Raw genomic sequence first — 22564 nt, 5'->3', positions numbered from 1 at the left:
ATTTTCAAAAAAAAAAAACATAATTTAGTATGTTTATAAATCCATTTACATTCACGCGGAATCACACGGCGTAGACATACACGCGGTGATGATGGTTCGTTTCGGCGTACACATACAAGCGGAATCACACTGCGTAGACATACACGTGGATAGCTCAAAATGCGTACAGATAACACGCCATTTGGCTTTAGAAAGTTAAGCAAAGCCATGATGTCATGTTGATTGGCGTTGTCGTTTTCGGCTTTGAAACTAAATCCATCTTTGTTGAATAACTGGGCTGCTCTAACTCAGGATGGAGAAATCAACAGGGCAATATAATTTGAACGTAATGCTCAGCGTAATGAATTCAGAGGGAGACCGGTAGAAGTAGAGTGCTGCAGGTACGTCGTTCATGAACGAATGATTCTTTAATATGACTCGGGACTACCGAGTTGTCTCAGAGAGTGATCCGTTCATTTTGTTGGCCGCGCGTGTGCGCAAAATCCCATAGGTTCTGTACATGAAACAGAAAATGTTAGTTCATCCCTCGAGTTCGGGTTGAGTCTTTCGTTCTTCCTGTCAGTCCTATAGTAGACTATGCTGTCAGAACCGGAAAGAGAAATTATTAGTTCATCTTTCGAGGTTCGCGTTCCGCCGGGTCCGAGTCTTTCGTTCTTCCTGTTATGCTGAAATGACTCAATTTTTTTTTTTTTTTTCATTTTGCTGAACGAGATTCAAAGATCCGAGTCTGTAAAATGATCCGAACTTCCCGCTACTAACTACAGGGCCCCCTTGTGTCTTCTAATAGTGGGCAATAATAACGATCACCTGTAATGACCGCGATTAGACCAATTCATCGCGATCAAACGATTATTTTTATAATCGTGACAGGTCTATTTGTGTGTGTGCGTGTCAGTGACATTCACCTATAATAACTATGGGGCAACAATGCCTTCTACAGACAATAGGAAACCTCAGTCATGTGGGATAAATGAATCCGATAGGAAGCATGTGCTAAACATCTTGTGCCGGACGGCAGAAAGTGACACAAAGGAATATTTTCTTCACATGGCAGCTTGTTTTGACACCTGATTCACCACCGCAGCATCTGACACGTAAGAGAACAGCACAAGGCCAGTGAGTGTTGCTGAATCGAGTGGATTGTGCATGAACCCGCGCTGACCCACTTACCCAGCAGTCATGAGTGCTGAACAAAGAGCAGCTGTTTATCAACAGCCCGCCGGCACATGGACATCTGAACACAGGCGTGATCGGCTTTAAACGCTTAATAACAACGGTGTAGATGTGCTGATAAATAACACTGGCCAGCTGAACAGCTCGATATGAATTAACCGCTTTAGGTACAATTAATCATCATATCTTGAGCTTCATTTAAAGCTTTAAAGTAGTGCATAGTGATTTTTTTGGTGGTCAGATGATGTGGTTAAATATTACAAAAGAATCATAATGCAATTTTTGTCTGCAATGCTTGATGTGTCAATACATCAATGTGTCTTTTAGGTCACTCCAGATTACTGAATAATGATTTTTAGGGCTGTCGCAATTCCTCGATTAAATGCCTCGTTGTTATTATATATGCATTTTAATATCTTTCTATATTACACAAGTCATTTTTAAAGGGTTTGGTCTAATTTTATCACCACAAAAAAATTAATTACAGATTACTCGATTAATCCTCAAAATAACTGACCAATTACTCGATTACCAAAATACGAGTTATTATTAATAATAATATTTATTAATTAACAAAATGTTTAGTTGAGCTTAAGTTATAAAAAGTTGCAATAGTTACAATAAAATGCAAATATATAAAATCCAAATCATTTATATGCCTCTTTAAACGAGCTTAGAATAGGAAGATGTAATATTTCATTACAAGTACAAAATACTTAGATTAAACCATTGTATGAGTATTCAAGACCTGAAAATGACCACATTAAAATTCCCTAATATACAAATGACCGTGGAAACCTGTAGGAAATATTAAGGCTGGGGTGAAAATATTGATATCTCGATTATATCTTCGATTTTGATCAACTGATATTGATTCTCAAGTCAAGACACCCCAGATGAATAGGGGAAAAAAGTAACAAAGAAATATCACCATACTTCCCCAGTTGATTGATTACATTAATATGTAAAAAAAAAAATTAATAAAAAAATGTGCGCAATTCTTAGAGTCAAAGGTTTTAATAGAAGGGATTTTGGATCTCTCTTTTTGTCACTCCATATATCAGAAAATACTTTTTTTTTTAAATAAACTGTAAGTAAAGCTGCTAAAGTGGATATTTCTGACTTTATCTTTTTGCATAGTAGATTTAAATTACATTACATGTCTTTATAGGCCGATTTCTGACTCGGTGCAGGAGAATAAACAGAGAATATGGCCTATAAAGATGCACTGTAATTTAAATCTACAGATGCAAATATATAAAGTGCTATTAAAAGATGCACCTAAATGTGTATTTGGATGTTTTCTTTCCACTCGTCTGAACGTTTTGTGAAAAGCCAAAATGTTTTGAATTGTGTGTCAATACTGAGCCACACTAAATTTTTATTTAATTAAAGGTCCCATGGCATGGCATTTTTCTATTATTTTATAGTGTTTTCTGAGGTGTACTTATATTATTAGTATGATTTTTACATCATAAAATGTCATAATTTAGAAATAAAAGGCATTTTTTCTATACTGCTGTTTGCCCTGTGGCTGAATGCCCTGCTTCAAGAGGCGTGTCTGCTGTGAGACTTCAGTAAAAACGCCCACTGTTGTGATTGGCTGACATCTTTGCATTTTAAATGAGCGGAGGGGGCGTGGTTTAACGAGGCACGAGCAGGCATGAGTCTGCCAGAGAGACGGATGGACCTGTGTTCACTTCTCATCAGTTCTCTCAGCATGTCTCAGTTCAGGGTGAGCTGTTGTAGTTACTAGCATATACTTCAGGTTATTAGTTTATTTCTAGTCGGAGGGGCTGTCACTCATGTCAGAAAGTTAGTAACTTTAGTAAATTATGGATCAGCGGCGCTGACTCGAGACGCGAACCGTTTAGAACGATTCAGTCCGATTTGGTGAACTGGTTCGGTTCACTAAAAAGAACCGATTCAAAAGAATGATTCGTTTGCGAACCGGACATCACGGAGACGAAGCGATTGCTAACAAAGTTATTTATAGTAACTACTGAGTTGTGAGAGCGCTGTCTGTCAGCGCGAGTTTATTGTGTTTGTATCTGAGAGTTCTGAATAAACACGAGTCCCAGTCACACAGAGTCCTCTTCATCATTATTCTACCAACTTTGTAACACATGCAATGTACCATTACAGCGAGATGAACGAGTTAGTAAGTGTTGAGTATAGCATTATTTCTAGATATGTTCCAATCATATGAATAGCGTCATTGACGCGCATTGAGTAACGTTACACAGCGCAAACAAAGACACAACAGCTGTAATCGAATGTAATCCAGTTTATTGTGGGGTTAGCTGGCTAGCCTAGCCGGATACCCTCACGCTTACCCTCCTTCTGCTTAATCTCACGCCGCGTTTGGTGCCTCCGCTGTGGGCCAGTACTGGGGGTCGGGGATGTTGGAGGCCGAGCTTCGGCGTGCGTGAAGTTTATCTCTAAAGATGTGACTGCTGATGTTAAACAGAAAAGACTGTATGCACATTTTAGAACAGATAGACGCGACAAGGACGTACAAAAACACTGACTCACAAGATAGAAAACACGAAAACACCGCTCTGTCGGGAGAGAGAGAAGCCGGTGCGTGTCCACAAATAATAAATAATAAGCTACACATAAGAAATCAATGATCACAGATCAGAAGGAACTGAAGAAAGACTTCTGTTTTCATTTGTACATCCAAACACTGAGAAACTGCCAGTGTTCACTCGTTCACAAGTAACGTTAATGATCTCGAGTGTTTGCATGGGCGTGCCAGATTCTCTGGGTGGAGGAAAGGGAGGAAACCGTTCCTGCTTGGACGTCAAACCAGGAGACTTCAGGATTGGCTCGTCTGGCCTGTCATTTTCTCAAAGGCAGAGAAAGACAGCCAGAACTCGGGTTTACACCGATCAACATTTCTATCCACTTGGGGACAATATTCAGGCTAGGGGAACTCATATTAATGTTGAAATACCTCATAAAATGAAAATTTCATGCCATGGGACCTTTAAAGCAAAAGCCAATGTATTTTGTATTTTTTCACAGAGGTCGCTTATTCAAAACCAAGGTGTATCTTGATGACGCCTGGATTTCGCAGAGCTTTTATTCTGCCGCAGACGAGCGCTTCTGCTTCTTCTGCTCATGTGTATGTGGGGTAACGCAGCGCTGTTTATCATATTACACACAGTATTTGAGTGTGTTGAAAGTTATGTTATAATGTGCTCGGTTTCGCTCGGCAGCTGCTATGAGACACTTGTTCACACTGCAGTAAGAGATCGATATTAGACATGGTAAAACATGGTACTCGTGGTAAATCAAGAACACCAGATTTAAACAATAAGACTAAGCTCTGTGTTGAGCTGTAGAACAATGATTACTTTCTGTTAATGAATGTCTCCAAACAGTTGCTCACCTGCCTAATAAAACACATCATATAAAGCGTCTTTGCTTTTACTCAGGCAAAGGGTATGATGTCATTGTCCCGGTTAAAATTATATTCACCATCTCAAACATATTCTCAAAACTATCATTTTAAACATCTTCAAAATCAATATTTTGATCACTGTCAGCTTCTTCACCAGATCCACCATCAAGTGACAGTGACAGTAATATTTGATTGCGTTTGGCTGTAAATCTTTGAGCCATTTCAAGTTTTGCTGATGATTCTTCCTATTCTTTTGTTTTCTGCCTGCGGTAACTATGAGTGAAACGTCACTTAATCCTTGTTTGTCAGACATTGCGTCCTTGAGGAATAAAGATGAACTGCACTTATTCAGTCATCAAAGATTCAATTATTGTTGTGCAGAAAAAAATATACTTACACTCCTCACCCTAGCGACCCAATACAACGTTTACAAACAATTAAATTTGGGAAAAACAGGCACTCTTTTATAATTTTATTATTTTTTTCTTGTTATTTTATTTCTAATGAATTAATTCATTAATACTAAGGAGGATGATGCCTAACTTAAAAAAAAGTACGCATGATGTCACAGGTCGCTAAAGACCCGAGTTATGCTTTTTAAGGGTTAATCCAAAAATCGTACATATTGTGCCTTTAATGAAAGTTACTATGAAGTTTATCTTTATTATGTAATCCGAAACAGACCTTTATTATGATCTAAACAGCTAAACATCAATGCTGGCATGTAACGTTAAACATCACACACACACACACACACAGAGTTATTGATCTGATGATTTCTCACCTGCTGACTCGCCAGTGTTGATCCAGTCCGGATTGGCAATGCTCGCTATGGCAAATATATCCGCAGCCAGAAAGAGACATCCTGAAATAATGGTGAGTTTATCCATCTCAGGTTCCCTGGGCTCGGACACAGGAGTGAAGAACTGAGCTAGTCTCTCACAAGCGGTCAGTAAACAACACGGCTCGAGTCTGTCTGCATGATATGCCGTGATAGATATGATATGACTGGTGTCCAGCAGCTTCAGAAGGAAACAAACCCCCTAAAGACCAGGCTGTGCCCCTGATCTTCCTCCTAACAGCAGCTCAGGGCTGATGCTCCATCATCCTCACAGACTGCGGGCTTCTGCTGTTCCTAGCTAACGGCTACAGATCATCCGCTCGGTTTGTTTGCCATCCGGAGGGCCTGCTGCCACTCGACGTCCACATATCCATCTCGAAGAAAGTCTCGGCCGCGGGATTTAACAGCGAAAGGCGTAAAAGCAACGAATTAGAGCCGTACGGGGCCGTTTTGTTCGACGGTGTTGTGGTCCATCTTCCTGCTCAGCTGCACGCGCATCTGCACGGACGCCGAGCGCGAGCACAGCAACGCCGCATCACCTTCATCCCCTCCAAAAAACTAGTCAAAATGTCCGGGGAAAGGTCGTTAACTGCGTGAATTTGTAAAGAAAGGACTGGACGACGCCGCAGAAGCATGAGAAGCGGCAGTGTGAGCGCACCTCTCGCGTCTTTCCCAATGACATCAAGCGAAGACCCCCACGCAGCGTCTATCGTCAGACACAACAGGCCCGCGAGATCTCGCTCTGCCCGCTGCTCTCGCGAGACTCCGTGGGGTCTCGCTCTGTGTGTGGGCATCATCAACATCTGTCAGCACTTCTGTAATTATTACCCACTTAATGCTGGGAGTAATCTCAGAATACATTTCTGGAACAATATATGCGTTATGCACGATGGAGAAAGAGACCATAACGTGTTTATTTTATGAATGATGAGCTGCGCGGGGTCCAAAAGCCTGAGATAGCCATAACAATGCGAGTTGTTTTGCATTCGTGCACTAATTATATTAATCAGCTCATGTTTACATAATTGGATAATGTCTGAAAAAAACTAAATTAAAGAGACGAAAAGTAGACATATGTATGAGCATATGGATAGACACAGCTCAAAATACAAGAATCAAGTTATTTCCATATTGTGGAAATTGTAAATAGCCAAATTATAGTAAATTAACAATAGTGTTAGTGTTCATACTTGGGTAACCTTATGACACATACTCAATATTTTGTTTAGCTATGATAAAATTATATGTTGAAAGTCGTTTTTTCATATTTATTTTATTGACTGATATTTTGATCATATAGGTGTATGTATAAATCACTGTATATGAAAGACGTACTTTAGAAGTGAAAATTTTGTCCTCAAAGTTGTCGTTTTAGAAGCAGGAAAAATGTGCAAGCGTAAGGATTTGAGTGAGTTTGGCAAGGGCCAGATTGTGATGGCTGGACGACTGGGTCAGAGCATCTCCAAAACTGCAGCTCTTGTGGGGTGTTCCCGCCCGGTCTGCAGTGGTCAGTCTCTATCAAAAGTGCTCCAAGGAAAGAACAGTGGTGAACCGGCGACAGGGTCATGGACGGCCAAGGCTCATTGATGCATGTGGGGAAGGAAGGCTGGCCCATGTGGTCCGATCAAACAGACGAGCTACTGTAGCTCAAATTGCCTTACTTACCTGGGGAACAAATAATTTTTAATGCAGCCAAAACAAACATCTTTTGTTTTAGTCTTTTACTTTTAATAACTCACACATACCTTTTTAAAACCTTAAACACAATCAGAAATATGAAAATGTTATTTCTTTCCTCATTTATCTTATCATTGTCTCCCTCTGGCGGCCACTGGAAGAACTGACATAGATGGGCAATGGGTCAGAAATCATGATCCCAAAAACTCTACAGGGAAACTGAAGCAGACGAGCAGCATTTATGACAGATAGATTTGCTTTAATGAATGTACAACAGATGTAGAGTGAAAAGGACAAAACTGATGGCTGTGCTCTCACTGTACACCAGATTTCATGATGAATGTACCAAAAAAAAACAACAGTCAACAGAAATCAGGGCTTCAGAATAATTTTTTACACTTGAATAAGCAGCTGCACAATGTGTGCACGTTAGATTAGGACGTTCCCTCAAAATTCATCAACAAATGGTGTGTTTGCCAGATGTCCACAACTTGACATGGTCTTCTTGCTTTCAACAAACTTCTTTGCAGCCTGTAGGAAAAAAACAGAATTCATGAGCAAGGGTGGAGCCACTATCAAAACCACAAGGTGAGCCAATAGTCTGTTATTTGTTACAAGAATTGTTTTAGATCATTAATATTAAATATGAATACTTTCCGACTCCAAACTTGTGAACAAGTGCAGTTTATAATTGGATTGACGGCTTTTATTTACAGGAGGAGTTCAGTACCCTCAGTACGAACTCAAAGGATCAAGGAAAAGTTGACTTGTCTTGGGTTAAAAGGCTTACTTTGACCACGTCGCTGGAGGTGATGGAGTCGATGATCTGCGTCACAGACTGTGGCGAGCTGTAGGCGCCGCTGCTGATCACCTGAACGCCCAGCTCCTCCAGCAGTCCCTCTGAACTCTCCAGAGACATCAGATAATCCGCCTTCAGCTGGTTCCTGAACACACACAACACCAGGACCTCATTCAAAACCACATCCCTCCATATATACCAACACAAGCAGCTCTGAGCTGGACCACAGCATATTTCTGAAAGCCTGCCGTAGCCTACATTTAACAGAAAAATTTCCTGAAATTTGTGTTCTGAAGGTACTGCTTATACGGCAGTGCATTATGGGTGTAAAAGCTTTGCCAATGCGTTTCATTTGGTCTGCTGACTGGCTAGTGTTAATAGACTCACTTTGCTCTGGTGACGTCATCTTCAGTAAGTCTTCCTTCAGCCACAGCCGTCACCTGAGCCACGGCTGCATTGATCACCTGCAGAGACAGAGAGAGAGAGAGAGAGAGATCAATGCAGATGTCCATCACTCGCTCACCATCAGCATTAAAGGTGCAGTGTGTAGTATTTATGAGGATCTATTGACAGAAATGCAACAGAATATACACAACTATGTTTTCAGTGGTGTATAAAGACCTTACATAATGTACCGCTATGTTTTTATTACCTTAGAATGAGGCATTTCTATCTCCATACACTCCATACCCTTACATGACCATTTTGCACCGCCATGTTTCTACAGTAGTTCTAAAGGGACAAGCGTCTCTACAGAGCGCTAGCTACTCTCTGCTGTCTGAAGCTGCGTTTGCACCGAACGCGAATAGAGCTTCTGGAGCTAGTGATTTCCATGTTAAAGGGTTAGTTCACCCAAAAATGAAAATTCTGTCATTAATTACTCACCCTCATGTCGTTCGACACCCGTAAGACCTCCGTTCATATTCGGAACACAAATGAAGATATTTTAGTTGAAAGCTGATGGCTGAGAAAGGCTTCACACAGGCCTCCATTGGCATTCAGTACATTTACACTCCCAAGACCCAGAAAAGGCACTTAAAACGTCGTTACAAAGTCTCTCACCAGAGTGGCTCTACAATAATTTTACGATGCGACGACAATAGTTTTTGTGCGCAAAAAAAAAATCAAAATAACACCTTTATCCAACTTGTTCTTGTCTTCCGTGTGTGCCTCCACGACGCATGCGTGAGAATATGACGTAGCGCCGGGGTTCAGGAATCCATGAAATGCACACTTTAGTCCCGTTTTGAGAACTACGCCGAGACCTAAAGCACGATCAATGTAGAATCCAACAGCTTAGACATGCGCGTCTTCCTCTGCTTGTCAACAAATCGCTTCTGGGTCATGTGTCCGAACGCCGGATCTGCGTCATATTCTCACGCATGCGTCGTGGAGGCACACACGGAAGGCAATAACAAGTTGGATAAAGGTGTTATTTAGATTTTTTTTTCACACAAAAACTATTGTCGTCGCATCGTAAAATGATTGTAGAGTCACTGTGGTGAGATGGACTTTGTAACGACGTTTTAAGTGCCTTTTCTGGGTCTTGGGAGTATTAATGTACTGAATGCCAATGGAGGCCTGTCTGAAGCCTTTCTCAGCCATCAGATTTCAACTAAAATACCTTCATTTGTGTTCCGAATATGAACGGAGGTCTTACGGGTGTCGAACGACATAAGGGTGAGTAATTAATGACAGAATTTTCATTTTTGGGTGAACTAACCCTTTAAGACAATGTAAAGGTGCGTTGACGCGCGCCTGGAGGTCCTGTGGCGCGATAGACGCGTTTAGCGCGGCGTGATGGACTCGTTCTCACCTCGTTTGCACTAATTGAGCATCTTTCAGCGATATGTGTGTTACGCGAGAGTGATTTTATTTGGTGCTTTTTGTGCATTCACACGTTTGAAACAAATTCACGTCTAACGCCAGAGTTGAAAAATCGGAACTTTGGCGTCTGTTTGCGCCACGTAAACCAATCAGGAGCCTGCTTACTGCTGTTGTGTGAAGTGACGTGATAAACTAATGGCAAGTCAATAGTGGATGAGAAACCCCATATAATGAGTCGATGAGCGCCTATTTGAAAATTTTCATCTGGCATTTTCAGAGTTGTGAGATCCATTCGATCAGTGGCACTCAGCGCTCATTAACCCCGCCAAGAGCAGCCTTACTTCGGCTAGTCCTTCTGACGTTTGCCGCTGGCTCTGATGACTCTGTAGTGGTTAAACATGAGATATAATTTGTATAGTGTAGATCTAACGGGCGATCTTTGGTCTTATGAAACTATAATTTGTTCCCTGCCAGATCGTTTTGACTGAAGGCAAAGTGAAGTTTCATAACTTTATTTTTTTAGGCTATTTAACTTTACCGTTGTAGCCTACTAGCGCTGACTTTGTGTGACTGAATTGTTTGCTTTATTTATTGTATAGCTTCTTATACCTTTTACTTATACTTTTATAATGGCTATTATTGATCACACATAAACTGACATTTAACAAAAAGAGACTGGGTTGTGTTTTATGTCATATTTAATTTTATTACAGTGATAATCATATATATGCACACTTATTGCCTGAACCACATATTAATGTGTTAAATATATTTTTTTAAATGTAAACGAAAAGAGGCATGGTTGCGTTTTATATTTAATTTGTTATAACTATACATGCAGTGAAGATAATCCAGGTATGCGTTGCCTGAACCACGTTTGTGTGGCTATTAATGTTTAATATTTTTTTAATGGAAATGAAAAGAGGCAGAGTGGTGTTTTATGACATATTTCGTTTTATTGTAGCCTAAAATATACATACAGGAGTGAGAGCGAGCTGAGTGACACTATCAAAACGCTGCTGTTCCATTAGCAAAGTACTGGACTTGTTTCCTCCCGTCCTCGGGAGTTCGTTCTCCCAAGTCGAACTTGATCGCGAGACAGGCAGAAGTACCGATGAAAGCAGCTGTCATCCAGACACAGCTCCTTGAGCGCCTTGAACACACGTCTATTTAGCTTCAAACACTCGATTTATACGCGTGTCCAACTCGCTGTAGACGCGAGAGCAGATTCAAAATGTGTCCCACTAGATGCAATAGATGTGAATTTGGCGCTCTATTCATGTTTGGTGTGAACGCAGCATCAGACGACGACATCTTTGTCCTGTGTCGGCCACCCTAGCTTCTCTATGTGCTTTGAAAGGGAGGGGCGAGCGGTGGACGCCGCTATAATTTACACACTGCACCTTTAAAAGGAACATGTGGCACTCCTGCCTGAATGCAGACATATTTGTGTGAATGTACACACACTGTGTACTAGACTTGCTGCGATAGTCGTTGTTGCCGGTGTTACCGGTGTTCAGACGAAACACCTGTTACATCACTTGCCCACCACGGTACCACCCCCACCGTTGCTTTGATTTTTATAGAAAAAATAATTCAGTTCAGTTAGAGAACAAACACTACAAATAAAAACTGAATGTGTCTGCTCAATACAGCGCAAGACGAACGTCATGTCAGTCTCTCTTTAACAATGTAGTTTGTCTACTAAGTCCATCTGTCCGTGATGAAAAGCTTCAGGATTTATATGCATTTTATGTTATTATAAAAACACGAGATGGTGGAGTTATGTGTGTGCAGAGTTAAATTCAAGGTAAAAGGGATGAGACCGCTTTACATATCACATACAGATGACTTATTTATGCTCAAAGTAGAGAAGAAAACCTGTATTTGTGTGGCAACGAAGCTATAGAAAAAAAGATTGGCTCACAGAGCACTCACCTCACGGGCCGAGTCCGCTTGAGAGATGATATAGACTCCGAAGAGCCCAGAGTCCGAGTATGGGGCACTGAAAGCCGTGGCCTGTGCAGAAAACACACCAGAAGCATCTCAACTGTAGCTAGAGCTCGTGTAAGCATGCGTAGTTTAGGAGAGGAGATGACAGATGACCAGTGCTCACATCAAACGGCTGAGCGGTGGCCTTGGCGATGCCCTGACTGAGTTTGCTGGTGATGTTGGATCCTCTCTTGATGTGCGGTCCAGCACCCAGAAGCCTCTGCAGTACGCTGAAGGCGTTGGCCTCGGCAGAGCCCGTCACGGCTCCTTCACAGGCCAGCAGCGCGTGAACCAGCCCTCCACCGCTCTGCACCCGCAGCTCACCTGCAGCACACCAACACCGTCCACTCAATCTCCAGCTCACATTTCACAAAAAAACACTTGCTGAATTATTGTTACAAAGAAAATTAAGGAATTGTTGACATTTAAGCACATTTGCAGGCATAATGTTCATTCTCACTTACCGCCGCGGTAAACGGCTTTAGCCCCTGGTACGCCGGCCCCTGTGTGTCCACTGAAGAACTGCTCTCCCACCTTCATCAGAGCAGCATGACTGACTCCTTCACACACACAAAGATGCAACATCAACAACATTCAGTCATCACACTGTCTGGGCTTGTCATACAGCTACAAAACTTGTATTTTTGTCTTTTACGATTCTAAAAGTGCCCCTATTATGCTATTTTAAAGGTTCCACATTTTGTATAATAGGTTTACATGCATCTGAAGTTTAAAAAAAACACTTAATTTTCTCTGAATTGCAGCAACAGTTCTTTTCTCAGTGTCTGAAATAGTTTGATAAGGGATTCAGTCTCTCTAAACTCCTTTCTGAGAGCCTGCTCTGCTGTGATTGGTCAGATGGCCCAGTCTGTTGTGATTGGTCTACTCTGCTCTGATTGGTCAGATGCCCCAGACTGTTGTGATTGATCTGCTCTGATTGATCAGATGGTCCAGTCTGTTGTGATTGGTCTACCCTGCTCTGATTGGTCAGAAGGATCAGCAGTAATTACTCATGACTCGTTTCAGGTGAAAAAGAATACATAAAACACATAAAAGGGTATTTTTATTTCAATAAGAGCAACCACAATTTTGACCAAGCAAGTAGACTTATATTCATGAGAAAGACTTACCTAATCCAACGAGAGCCATTCGGGCACTGGTGTAATTATTCGCAAAGAACTGGTGCAGCTAGAATTTGAGAGCAGAAAGAGATAAGGATTCCCAAACGGCTCGGCTTAAATAACAGATGAGGAGCGTTGCGGTCAGTCACTCACTTGATCAACACTGATCTTGCCCACCATGTGGTCTGGACAGTACAGGGAGTTGGATAAAGCGTTCTTATATGCAGCTTCATGCAGCTTCTCAAGAACACCTGTGCAGGGAAAGCACATCAGCATAGACTCTGCACGTAATCAGATGATTTTTCACACTCATTTCTTGGTATTGGTGCGCTGTACCTATCTGTGGGCTCTGGTCCGCAATGGCCTTGTCTATCTTGATCCTCGGCGAGAGGTCAGACAACTCCCAGGGTCTGAAGTCAGGACCAGTGGTCACATTGACCAGGTACTCGATCACGCCATCACTACAAACAAAACACACCGTTTGTTTTAAAATCCGATTTTACATTTTGCAGGTGAGCGTTGCAATATCTTCTATATCTACTTTGTTTGCCATAGTAGCACATAACATCAGCAATTCTTGACGACAATAGATATAATAAAACTGAATACTGAACAATAAAACTGTGCCTAAGGTTGCTGACTTCTGATAGAGCGAATGGATTTGAGTAAAATACAACAATAAAACTACTGATTTACTTGGGGATTAAAGTTCGCAGTTGATTCTAAAACAAACTCAAATATACCGCACAGCTACAGACATTTAAATGGATAGTTCACCCAAATTTTAAACAAATAACTACATCACTGAATAAAACTATACTTTTTAATTTTTTTTTAACAACTGCCACATGGCTTCAGAAGGCTTGTGTGCAGCAGTACTCAATTTACTTTACATCAAACCAGGCTCAGGAATAATACAAGATTGCAGTCGTTATTACACACTACTTTATTATTTATTTCCTTATATTCTCCTTATTAAAACAACACCCTTTTAGCGTGACTGTCCAAATAAGTCCAATTTAATGATTACATTACCTTGACATGAATAGCCATCAACATCGTTACACAGCTGTTGCTGATATCTTTTTACAGAGGTAAAAATCATGGGAAACAGCTGTGGTCAAATATTATTTTTGAAATAAACAAACAAGTAAGCTAATGTATTCTTTAGTGAATTAATCTCATTATAACGGTAAAAAACAGTGTGTTTAACAGGGTTTCTGTAAGTTCTATGAAAGTAAATGTAAGACCTTTTTAAAACCAATTAAAGAAAATGTAAGGAATAAATCAATATGTCCTCTAAGCTCACTATGAGTTTTAATATTGACATTTCAAAGTTAAAAAATACAATTTCCAACAGATCTCCATTACTTTATTTGTTTTTACAAAAATAGCTTAAAGTTGGAGATAAGAAATATTGGGAAATCTTGTGAAAATGATTTTATGATTAAAACAAGAACAAATATCTGCCAACAGGTTCATAAAAATCAACTTTCAAATGTACGTTGTTATTTTCATACCCAATGACAGACATTTGTTCTTGTTTTAAAACTCACTTAATTTTGTTCAATTTCTCAGAAAACAAGACTTGTTTCATTTTGAGTGTCATTAAATGCATCTCCATCTAAGGATATTGGGGAAGAACATCATTTTTTTTTGCAGTGGGTGCAACTAAATTTTGCAATTAATTTAAGGCCCTATGAAATCTGGTTTATTTTTTGTTGTATAGTTTATTCTGTTTAAATTATTCTGGACTTTAACGGTTGACTGACTTCCGTTTATCTTCTGAACACAAATGAAGATATTTTTTATGAAAAATTAAAAACGCTTCGAATAATTCATAAAAAGATTGTAAAACTAATCCATATGAATCAAGCGGTTTATTCCAAATTTTCTGAAGAGACTCGATTGCTTTATATGAAAGTGTTACAGGTTTGGAACGACATTAGGGTGAGTAAAGGATGACAGTTTTCATTTTTGGGTGTACTGTCCCTTTAAGTACACTGACCTACTATTGATTTATCCATCCAAAATATGACAAATTCAGCATTATACAGTAAATTACATTATTATGAATGGATTCTGCGATTCCGTCCACATTTTCTGCATCGCAGAAGTCATAGGGAAATAATTGAATACCATGATATTGAATTTGAGACTTTCTGTTCCAGTTCAAAACATTTTTAAGGCCTTAAATTGTGGAAGGTCCGATTAAAACTTTAAGACCCTTGGAAATCGGCTCTTTAATGTGCATCGACATGAACGAGCTATAAAGCGATGTCGTTCTGTTTATTACAAGCGCGTGCTGCAGTTTTGTCGTCTGCCGCTTTAAATTCTCGAGCTCTTTAGATCAGGATGGATTCTGATTGGCTGACAATGTTTATCTTTTATCAGCTGGAAATTTTTTTTAGAAAGTGACAACTATATTGTTATCTTATTAACTTAATCGTGCCGTTATCGTTATACTTGGTGTGGTTTTTAAAACTATACCTTTATCATTATAGTTACTAGGGGGTGTAACGATATAATGTTGTCATGATTCGATATTTATCGCGATATTTTAAGCCATTTATTTTTTTATTATTTAAATATTATTGTTGTTATATTATCAGGACACACAGATATTCCCTGATTGCATTATATATTGTAGTTTAATGTAGTTAAGTATCTGAAACTCCGTAAACATTTTTTTTTTCTCATGCAGTACTCGCGCCGCGTGCAGCACAGACTCTCCTCTCACTGTGCTCACTATGCTCCGCCTCTCCCGCTATTAATGCACTATACATATCAGAATAAACCATCTAAAACGCATTGTATAATCATAATACTAAAACTAAAATCTGGTGATGTGTGCGCGTTCACTTTGAGGAGTGTGCGCTTCAGTTATAAATCCCAGGAAAGCGTGTCAAAATGACTAAAACTGTGAATGGTTAGTTCTGCATTTACTCACTCTCATGTTGTTTTTGCACGTGACCCAACGTCCGTGTTTACTACAGTATGCGCGTCGTCGTTGTGAATCTGTTCATCGTATGAAGTCATCATGTCTCTTCACAAGATTGGATTTGGATTAGACACTCGATTGGTTATTTTTTACGATGCCTTTATGACATTTTTTGGATCTTTTAAGTTTCCGAGGAATGGACTTTAAATGGAGGTACAGAAATCTGTGGTTTCTTGAAAAATATCTTCATTGGTGTTTGGAATTTAAATGAAAATATTATAGGTTTGAAGCGAACTGAGAGTGAGTACATGATGACAATTTACATTTTGTGTGAATTATACCTTATAAATAAAACTAACTCTATATCGTGAATCATATTTACATCAACGATACATAGTCACATTTTTATATCGCGATGTATCGCTACATCCCTAATAGTTACCATCCTTGCTGTGAACGGACCTTTACGCTTTCACCTCTATCTACTGTGAGATACTCACAAATCATCCCGTAGACAGTCCAGAGAATAGACCATGTGCTCCCTCGAAGACGTCACGCTAAACAACAGGAAATTAAACATGACAGTGAGAGAAATGATAGTGCGAGAAGCAGGGAGTATTCATAGAAAGATACAAAGCTGACCTCAAGCTTGCACCCGCTGCCTCCAGACCCCGACAGATCCTAAAGGCTGACGCACCTTTAGTGGTCTGAAACACACAGCACACACTCATTACCCAACAAAAGATCCTCGGCACATCTGATCAACTCTCACAGGCGTTTAAAAAGGGCCGATTCAGATAACAACAGTGTGATAGCATTTCTGAACGTACCAGATTGCCTGCTAATCGCAGCATGTGAGTGGTGCCCAGGTTTTCCGCAGTCTCATAGCGACTGCCGGCTTTCACAAACACGCTGACTTTAGAGACGGGGGAGTAGTTCTCCAGAGAAGCCACGAGAAGACCGCTGGGAAGCTTGGACACCTAAAGCAAACCGGGGTAATCATAAGTAAAGCAGTGTGTTTGTATTGTCATTTGAACTGAGAGCATAATGGCACATGTCCAATCCCTTCACCTGGACGTCCTGTGGCGGGAGGGCTGGAGCTGCTGCAGGCTTTCGGGTGACCAGAGGCTCAGTCAACGCCTCGCTCCTCCTGGCGGCAGCGTAACAGCGTCTCTGTGGAAAACACTCCCCGTCAGTAAACCAGTGATCGCCGCTTTCCAAACACAGCCTCATGAATCTTTGGTTTTGAATAAGAGCTCGTTTCAAACTCGTCAAGCCACGTGGCTTCAACAAACAAGGTTTTGTTACGTCAAATTGTTTCGAACCTTGGTTTTGAAATATTTCAAAAGTCTGATGATGATACGACGATAGATGGTATTGATTTTGTGAACCCATGAACAGGGGCCGTTCTTCGTACGTCGCTAACTCAGTCAGCTGGATTTGATTGTTGACGATTTGGCATGATCTTGGATTGTTTGGTTCTTCGAAGCTGTCATAGCAACAGGTCCGTAAGCTTAAACCTGCTCATGAGCAGCTTATTTCATGTAAACAGGATTAGATTGCATCTTGAGGTGATACTTAAAATCTGTCCCAGCCACTGCTACTTTATTACAAGAGTTCATTACTGAACCAGGGGCAATAATAATCATTTTAAATAATAATAATATAAAAATGTTATATTGTATATGTATATGAGAATGTATATAATATTATAATGTTGTATATAATAATATAGACACAGCCACTTGATTGAGCGATTTATTTGTGATGGAATAATTACTTTATAATTTTATTGGAGGTTTACACACATGTTGTACAGTTAATGCCGTGCATTAATTTAAGTGATCACAGATATTATGGGAGTGTCTTGATGCAGCGCAAGAGATTTTGAATTTGATCTTGACCCTTGAAACTTTAATACTGTCACGTTACAAATCTGCTCCAAATTTAATGAAAAATTAAATTACAACATTGAAATAAAAATGTAAAGGGTGTACAAATACAGTATAAAATCTGAATATAAATATAAATAATTGGTAATCATGTTAAAAAAAACAAAAAACATTGATCATTTATCTATTATAACTTTTATGTTGGTTTGGTGGTTTGGCTGTTTCCTTATAAAGGTCCAGAAATTCGTGGGGTTTTTATTGTATAATTTGTCAAGTTTTTTGCCAGGTGGCTTTTTTAATTATATGATGTCATTACGTTGCTGTCTTGACGCCAGCCAATCGCTGCATTGCTGATCATGGTTTCGAGTATCGATGCATCTGCCCTCTTCAGGGAACACAAGAACGCGCAGTGATCTTAGATCATTTAATCCAGATATTTTAATCCAATCCGCAAATTCGTTTGAAGAATCAAAACTGATCTCAGGCTAATATCACGATTAAAAGATCTGGGATCTGTCAAACCATCTCAGATGTAATAAGCAACGTACGAAGAACGGGCCCCAGGTGTCTAACTGATCTCGGGTCAGTTTTGTAATGTAGGTTAATTCTTAGTGTGTGTGTATAGCTAGTATTTGCCAAGAGTTGCCTAATAGTACAGAAAACAAGCGCTGAATGTATTTGAAAACATGAACATTATATTTAAAGCTGCAGTCTATAAGTTTTGCCTCTTTGTCGCCATCTCTGTTTGAAGCCTGCAATTGCAGTTATTTGCTGAATTATCTTTGCGTGGGTTGTGCATCTGCGGCTCCTCAGCGCGGATTAATCTAATGTTTTGAGGAGTGTGTGTGGCTGTCATTCATTTACCGCACCGGTGTGGATACTATACTTCAGAATCACAGATTATACGTCTTGGAAATATGACCAAAATAAGAATTTTAACCAGAAAATGTCATCTGAACAAGTGACTAACATGTCTGACACTCCTGTTCTGACCAACTGAGAAAAAAAGGCATTACAATAAATCGCGCCACCAACAGTGATTAAATCTAACGATAACTTAGCTCATATCACATCAAACCATGCAAATTATTATTATTGTTATACTTTGTTCTCAAATTGTTAAATGTTAACATCAGCATTGCGTGATGTATTTAGTGTGTATTCGTGTTTCCTGTAGATTCCAGTCTAATCTTTTGTTTTTGACTTCGGGTGAATCTCCAGTTGTCACTGATGATTGTCATTTGGATCTTTCTGGATTACAATCCACCATCTAAAATTATAAATTTAATTATTCCAGCTTCTGTGAGAAAAGGCTTTAAATAATCCGCCACCTGCAGCATCCTCACATGCGATACTACTATTAATACTACTACTCCTCCTTTATGTATACAGACGTGATGTAATGACACAAAGACGAACGGTTTTGATTAAAGTGCACGGATAAATCGTTTATAATAAACACTGCAATAATCCATAAAAAATTTATTTTCGATTCACGATTTCATAGTAACTAGGGTTGGGAACCGAGAACCGGTTCTTATGCAGAACCGAAACTGATTTTTGAAAAATACCAGAACCGCGCAAAATTCCTAAGTTTCGGTTCCGAAAACGGTTCTGGTGCAATGTGTGTGCGAAGCGCTGGAAGCGTATCCTTTCATAGCGAGTGACAGCCAGTGTTGCCAACTCCGTGATTTTCCCGCTTTCCCGTTTTCCACTGTTGCCGCGGGCTGTGTTTCATGTCCGCGGGTTGAAACGATTGTGCAATTGTGCGGGTTTTGTTGTGAAAACCTGGCAACCCTGGCTCACCTCATCATGAATATTAATTACGTTGCCTGCCGCTTCCAGGAGGGCAACGCAGTTCAGCACTGAAAGCCCTCGCGCTACACATTTACGGTTTTGCGTCAGATATTTTCTCGTTGACCACCAGCATAGCGAAGAGAAAGTCACAAGTATGGATTCATTTCCAAAGAATGAATGATAATGAAGCAAAATGTAACACGTGAAAAGTTAATAACATGCAAAGGAGGCTGCACTAGCAATTTGACAAAACATTTGCTACAGCACAGAGTGCCACAGGGCTTATACCAGATTTATAGTGAAAGGCCTATATATATATATATTTGTCAACCGTTGAGTCACCATGGTTTAGGTAAGCGTTTAGGCACAATTACCTTTGTAATGCTGAATTGCAATATTATTATTTACAAGTTCACTGAATAACTGAATTACTATTAAATTAATATATAACTAATTAATAAATATAACTAATAAATATAATTTATAACTTGGTTTTATTCAGAGACAGAGAGATAAAATGTAATAAGACAATTTCAGAGGTGTTCATTTGAAAAAAAATGTGTTGCAAGAATGGCTTAATTAATACTGTAATATATGTACATTACAGGACTTTTTTGACATTGCCAACCTGTAAATAAATTTTAGAGCAAGTAATAAACACAAAATGGATTGTTTGAGTTGCGTATTGTGCCTTTTTCCTTTACCACTATTTGTTTAATAATTTTAATGGAACCGGAATCGGAACCGGAATCGTTAGGCGGAACCGGAACCGGAACCGGAACCGGAACCGGAAAATTTCTCACGATTCCCAACCCTAATAGTAACTTTAAGACTATAATGTAATTTGCTAATGTCAGCGCAGTGACAAATCACTTCCAACTTGAGCTGTGTGTGCAGAAAGTCTTTCAGATGTTCGGGATAAAGGAACATCAAACGCTTCCATTTTACTCAAAAACACACAGGAATATGATCAATATAATTGAGCTGACATTACATAAAAACATTGACTGAGTGCAACTAAAAATGCATGTGCAACATGCTTGCTTTAATAAAAAAGCCATTATTTCTTCAGTGTAGAACATTTACATTTTCTACATAAATGTGACCCTGTAGCACAAAACCAGTCATAAGTCTTCATGTATATTTGTGGCAATAGCCAACAATACATTGTATGGGTCAAAATGATCCTTTATTATTATTTAATTATATTTTTCTTTCATGTCAAACATAATTAGGATATTAAGTAAAGATCATGTTCCATGGAGATATTTTGTACATTTCTTACTGTAAATATAGCAAAAATATATTAGTAATATGCATTACTAAGGACTTCATTTGGACAACTTTAAAAGGTGATTTTCTCAATATTTATATTTTTTTGCACCCTCAGATTCCAGATTTTCAAATAGTTGCATCTCGACCAAATATTGTCCAATCCTAAAAGACCACACATCAGTGAAAAAAGCTTAATTATTCAGGTGATGTGTAAATCTCAATTTCATAAAATTGACCCTTATGACTGGTTTTGTGGTCCAGGGTCACAAATATCCAAACGTTTATTTTATTTTTTGTTTTTAATCATTTATTTGTCCATTTTTAGTATTTTTCCAAACCTAGAAATCACAATTTAAAAATTTCCTGATATCCCTATAGGTTTTCTGTGAGGTATTCATATGAAACCATGACTCCATCATCATCATGTGTTTGATCTGGAGGTCTCATCATGATCCTAGGATTATGATGGTCACAGATCATACCAGGTCAAAGGTCACATGTGACTGAAAGTACAGTATGAGTGTGTGTCATGATGACCTTCATCGCAGAAACACAACAGCAGCTTATCTGATTCACAAATAAACACCACTATCAGGACAACCGAGAAGATATGTTGGGTCCATCTGTGTGTTTATTGGAGCGAGCGGAAGAAAGTTTCCAGCAGCTGCTGCATGTCAAACACCGGCTCATCAATGACACTAGCGATAGCCACATTAGCCCGCAACACTGAAATGGCTCGTATGTGGCGACTCTTAAAGCGCGTATGCGTTTAAAACACGACATTTAAACAGAGAGGAGAAAGCCGGGCGCTGTGAGAGAAAGAGGACTCACGGAGAGATGAGTGAAACCTCTGAATCCCGTCATGACTCGGTTCCTCTCCTTCAGCCGTGAGGAAAGACAGCGATGGCCGATCTGAAGACCTACCCACAATCCAGTGCGCCCCGGCGACACTCCATATACGGACACACAGGAACACCACCAAGCTGTTTAATATTAACGAGACGTACAAAATATTCAAGACGTACCTGGGATCTGAGCGAGAAATCAAAACAACGGGAATAAAATCTGAATAAAACGAATCTTTCTGAAACTGAATAAAGCTGAATTTTTATTGGATAACTCATATAAAATAAAACAAGTGTTATTATATATTTATATACAATAACAAAAAACAAAACAAAACAAAAATATTTAAAACTTCCACTAATGTTATAAAATATACAGCCAAAAGCAAACGAAAGATTGATCTGATTTATAAAACCGCGATCAAAATGTTTTGGCTTCACTTTTCAGCCCTTGGTTCTGCTCCTCTATAATGACAAACGCTCAACATTAAAGGCACAATATGTAAGATTTTGGGATTAAAACATCTAAAACCACTAGAACATTGTTATATATTTTGTTGACTTGTGTACTTAGGCTACATTATCCCAAACGTTTTCAAGAATATTTAAATCCAATCCAGAGAAATAATCATTTTTAACCAGGACATGGACCGTGTCCGTGCGTCGACTGTCAATGAATGACATCATACCTACGTTACCCTCGATTTCCGGTTTTATTTTGTAGAAACCATGGAAACACCAAAGACGCTTTATATGATGTGTTTTATTAGGCAGGTGAGCAACTGTTTGGAGACATTCATTAACAGAAAGTAATCATTGTTCTACAGCTCAACACAGTTAGTCTTATTGTTTAAATCTGCTGTTCTTGATTTACCACGAGTACCATGTTTTACCATGTCTAATATCGATCTCTTACTGCAGTGTGAACAAGTGTCTCATAGCAGCTGCCGAGCGAAACCGAGCACATTATAACAT

General features: G+C 39.4%; 2 protein-coding genes across 2 annotated transcripts in view; both read right to left on the bottom strand.

Moving 5' to 3' along the window:
* Positions 1-7203, bottom strand: part of mosmoa (modulator of smoothened a) — a 51509-nt gene extending 44306 nt beyond the window's left edge. Inside the window, exon 1 of the mRNA XM_079822232.1 lies at positions 5367-7203. Within this exon, the coding sequence (XP_079678358.1) occupies positions 5367-5472 (106 nt within the window). The 5' untranslated portion in view covers positions 5473-7203. The remainder of the gene's footprint in view (positions 1-5366) is intronic.
* A 122-nt stretch (positions 7204-7325) lies between these two features.
* On the bottom strand, positions 7326-21687 carry uqcrc2a (ubiquinol-cytochrome c reductase core protein 2a). The gene is made up of 14 exons (XM_079822215.1): positions 21576-21687; positions 16852-16953; positions 16611-16760; positions 16423-16487; positions 16281-16337; positions 13176-13300; positions 12993-13090; positions 12849-12906; positions 12183-12278; positions 11843-12042; positions 11665-11745; positions 8287-8363; positions 7891-8044; positions 7326-7631 (listed from the first exon to the last, which is right to left on the bottom strand). Exons 1-14 carry the CDS (start codon positions 21606-21608, stop codon positions 7548-7550), a joined length of 1380 nt encoding a protein of 459 aa, XP_079678341.1. The 5' UTR covers positions 21609-21687; the 3' UTR covers positions 7326-7547.
* Positions 21688-22564: the final 877 nt, after the last annotated feature.

The sequence above is a fragment of the Gobio gobio genome (genome assembly GCF_949357685.1).
Source record: "Gobio gobio genome assembly, chromosome: 1".
Classification (NCBI taxonomy): Eukaryota; Metazoa; Chordata; class Actinopteri; order Cypriniformes; family Gobionidae; genus Gobio; species Gobio gobio.
Note: the sequence above shows the minus strand (reverse complement) of the source record. Positions and strands in the feature narration are given on the sequence as shown.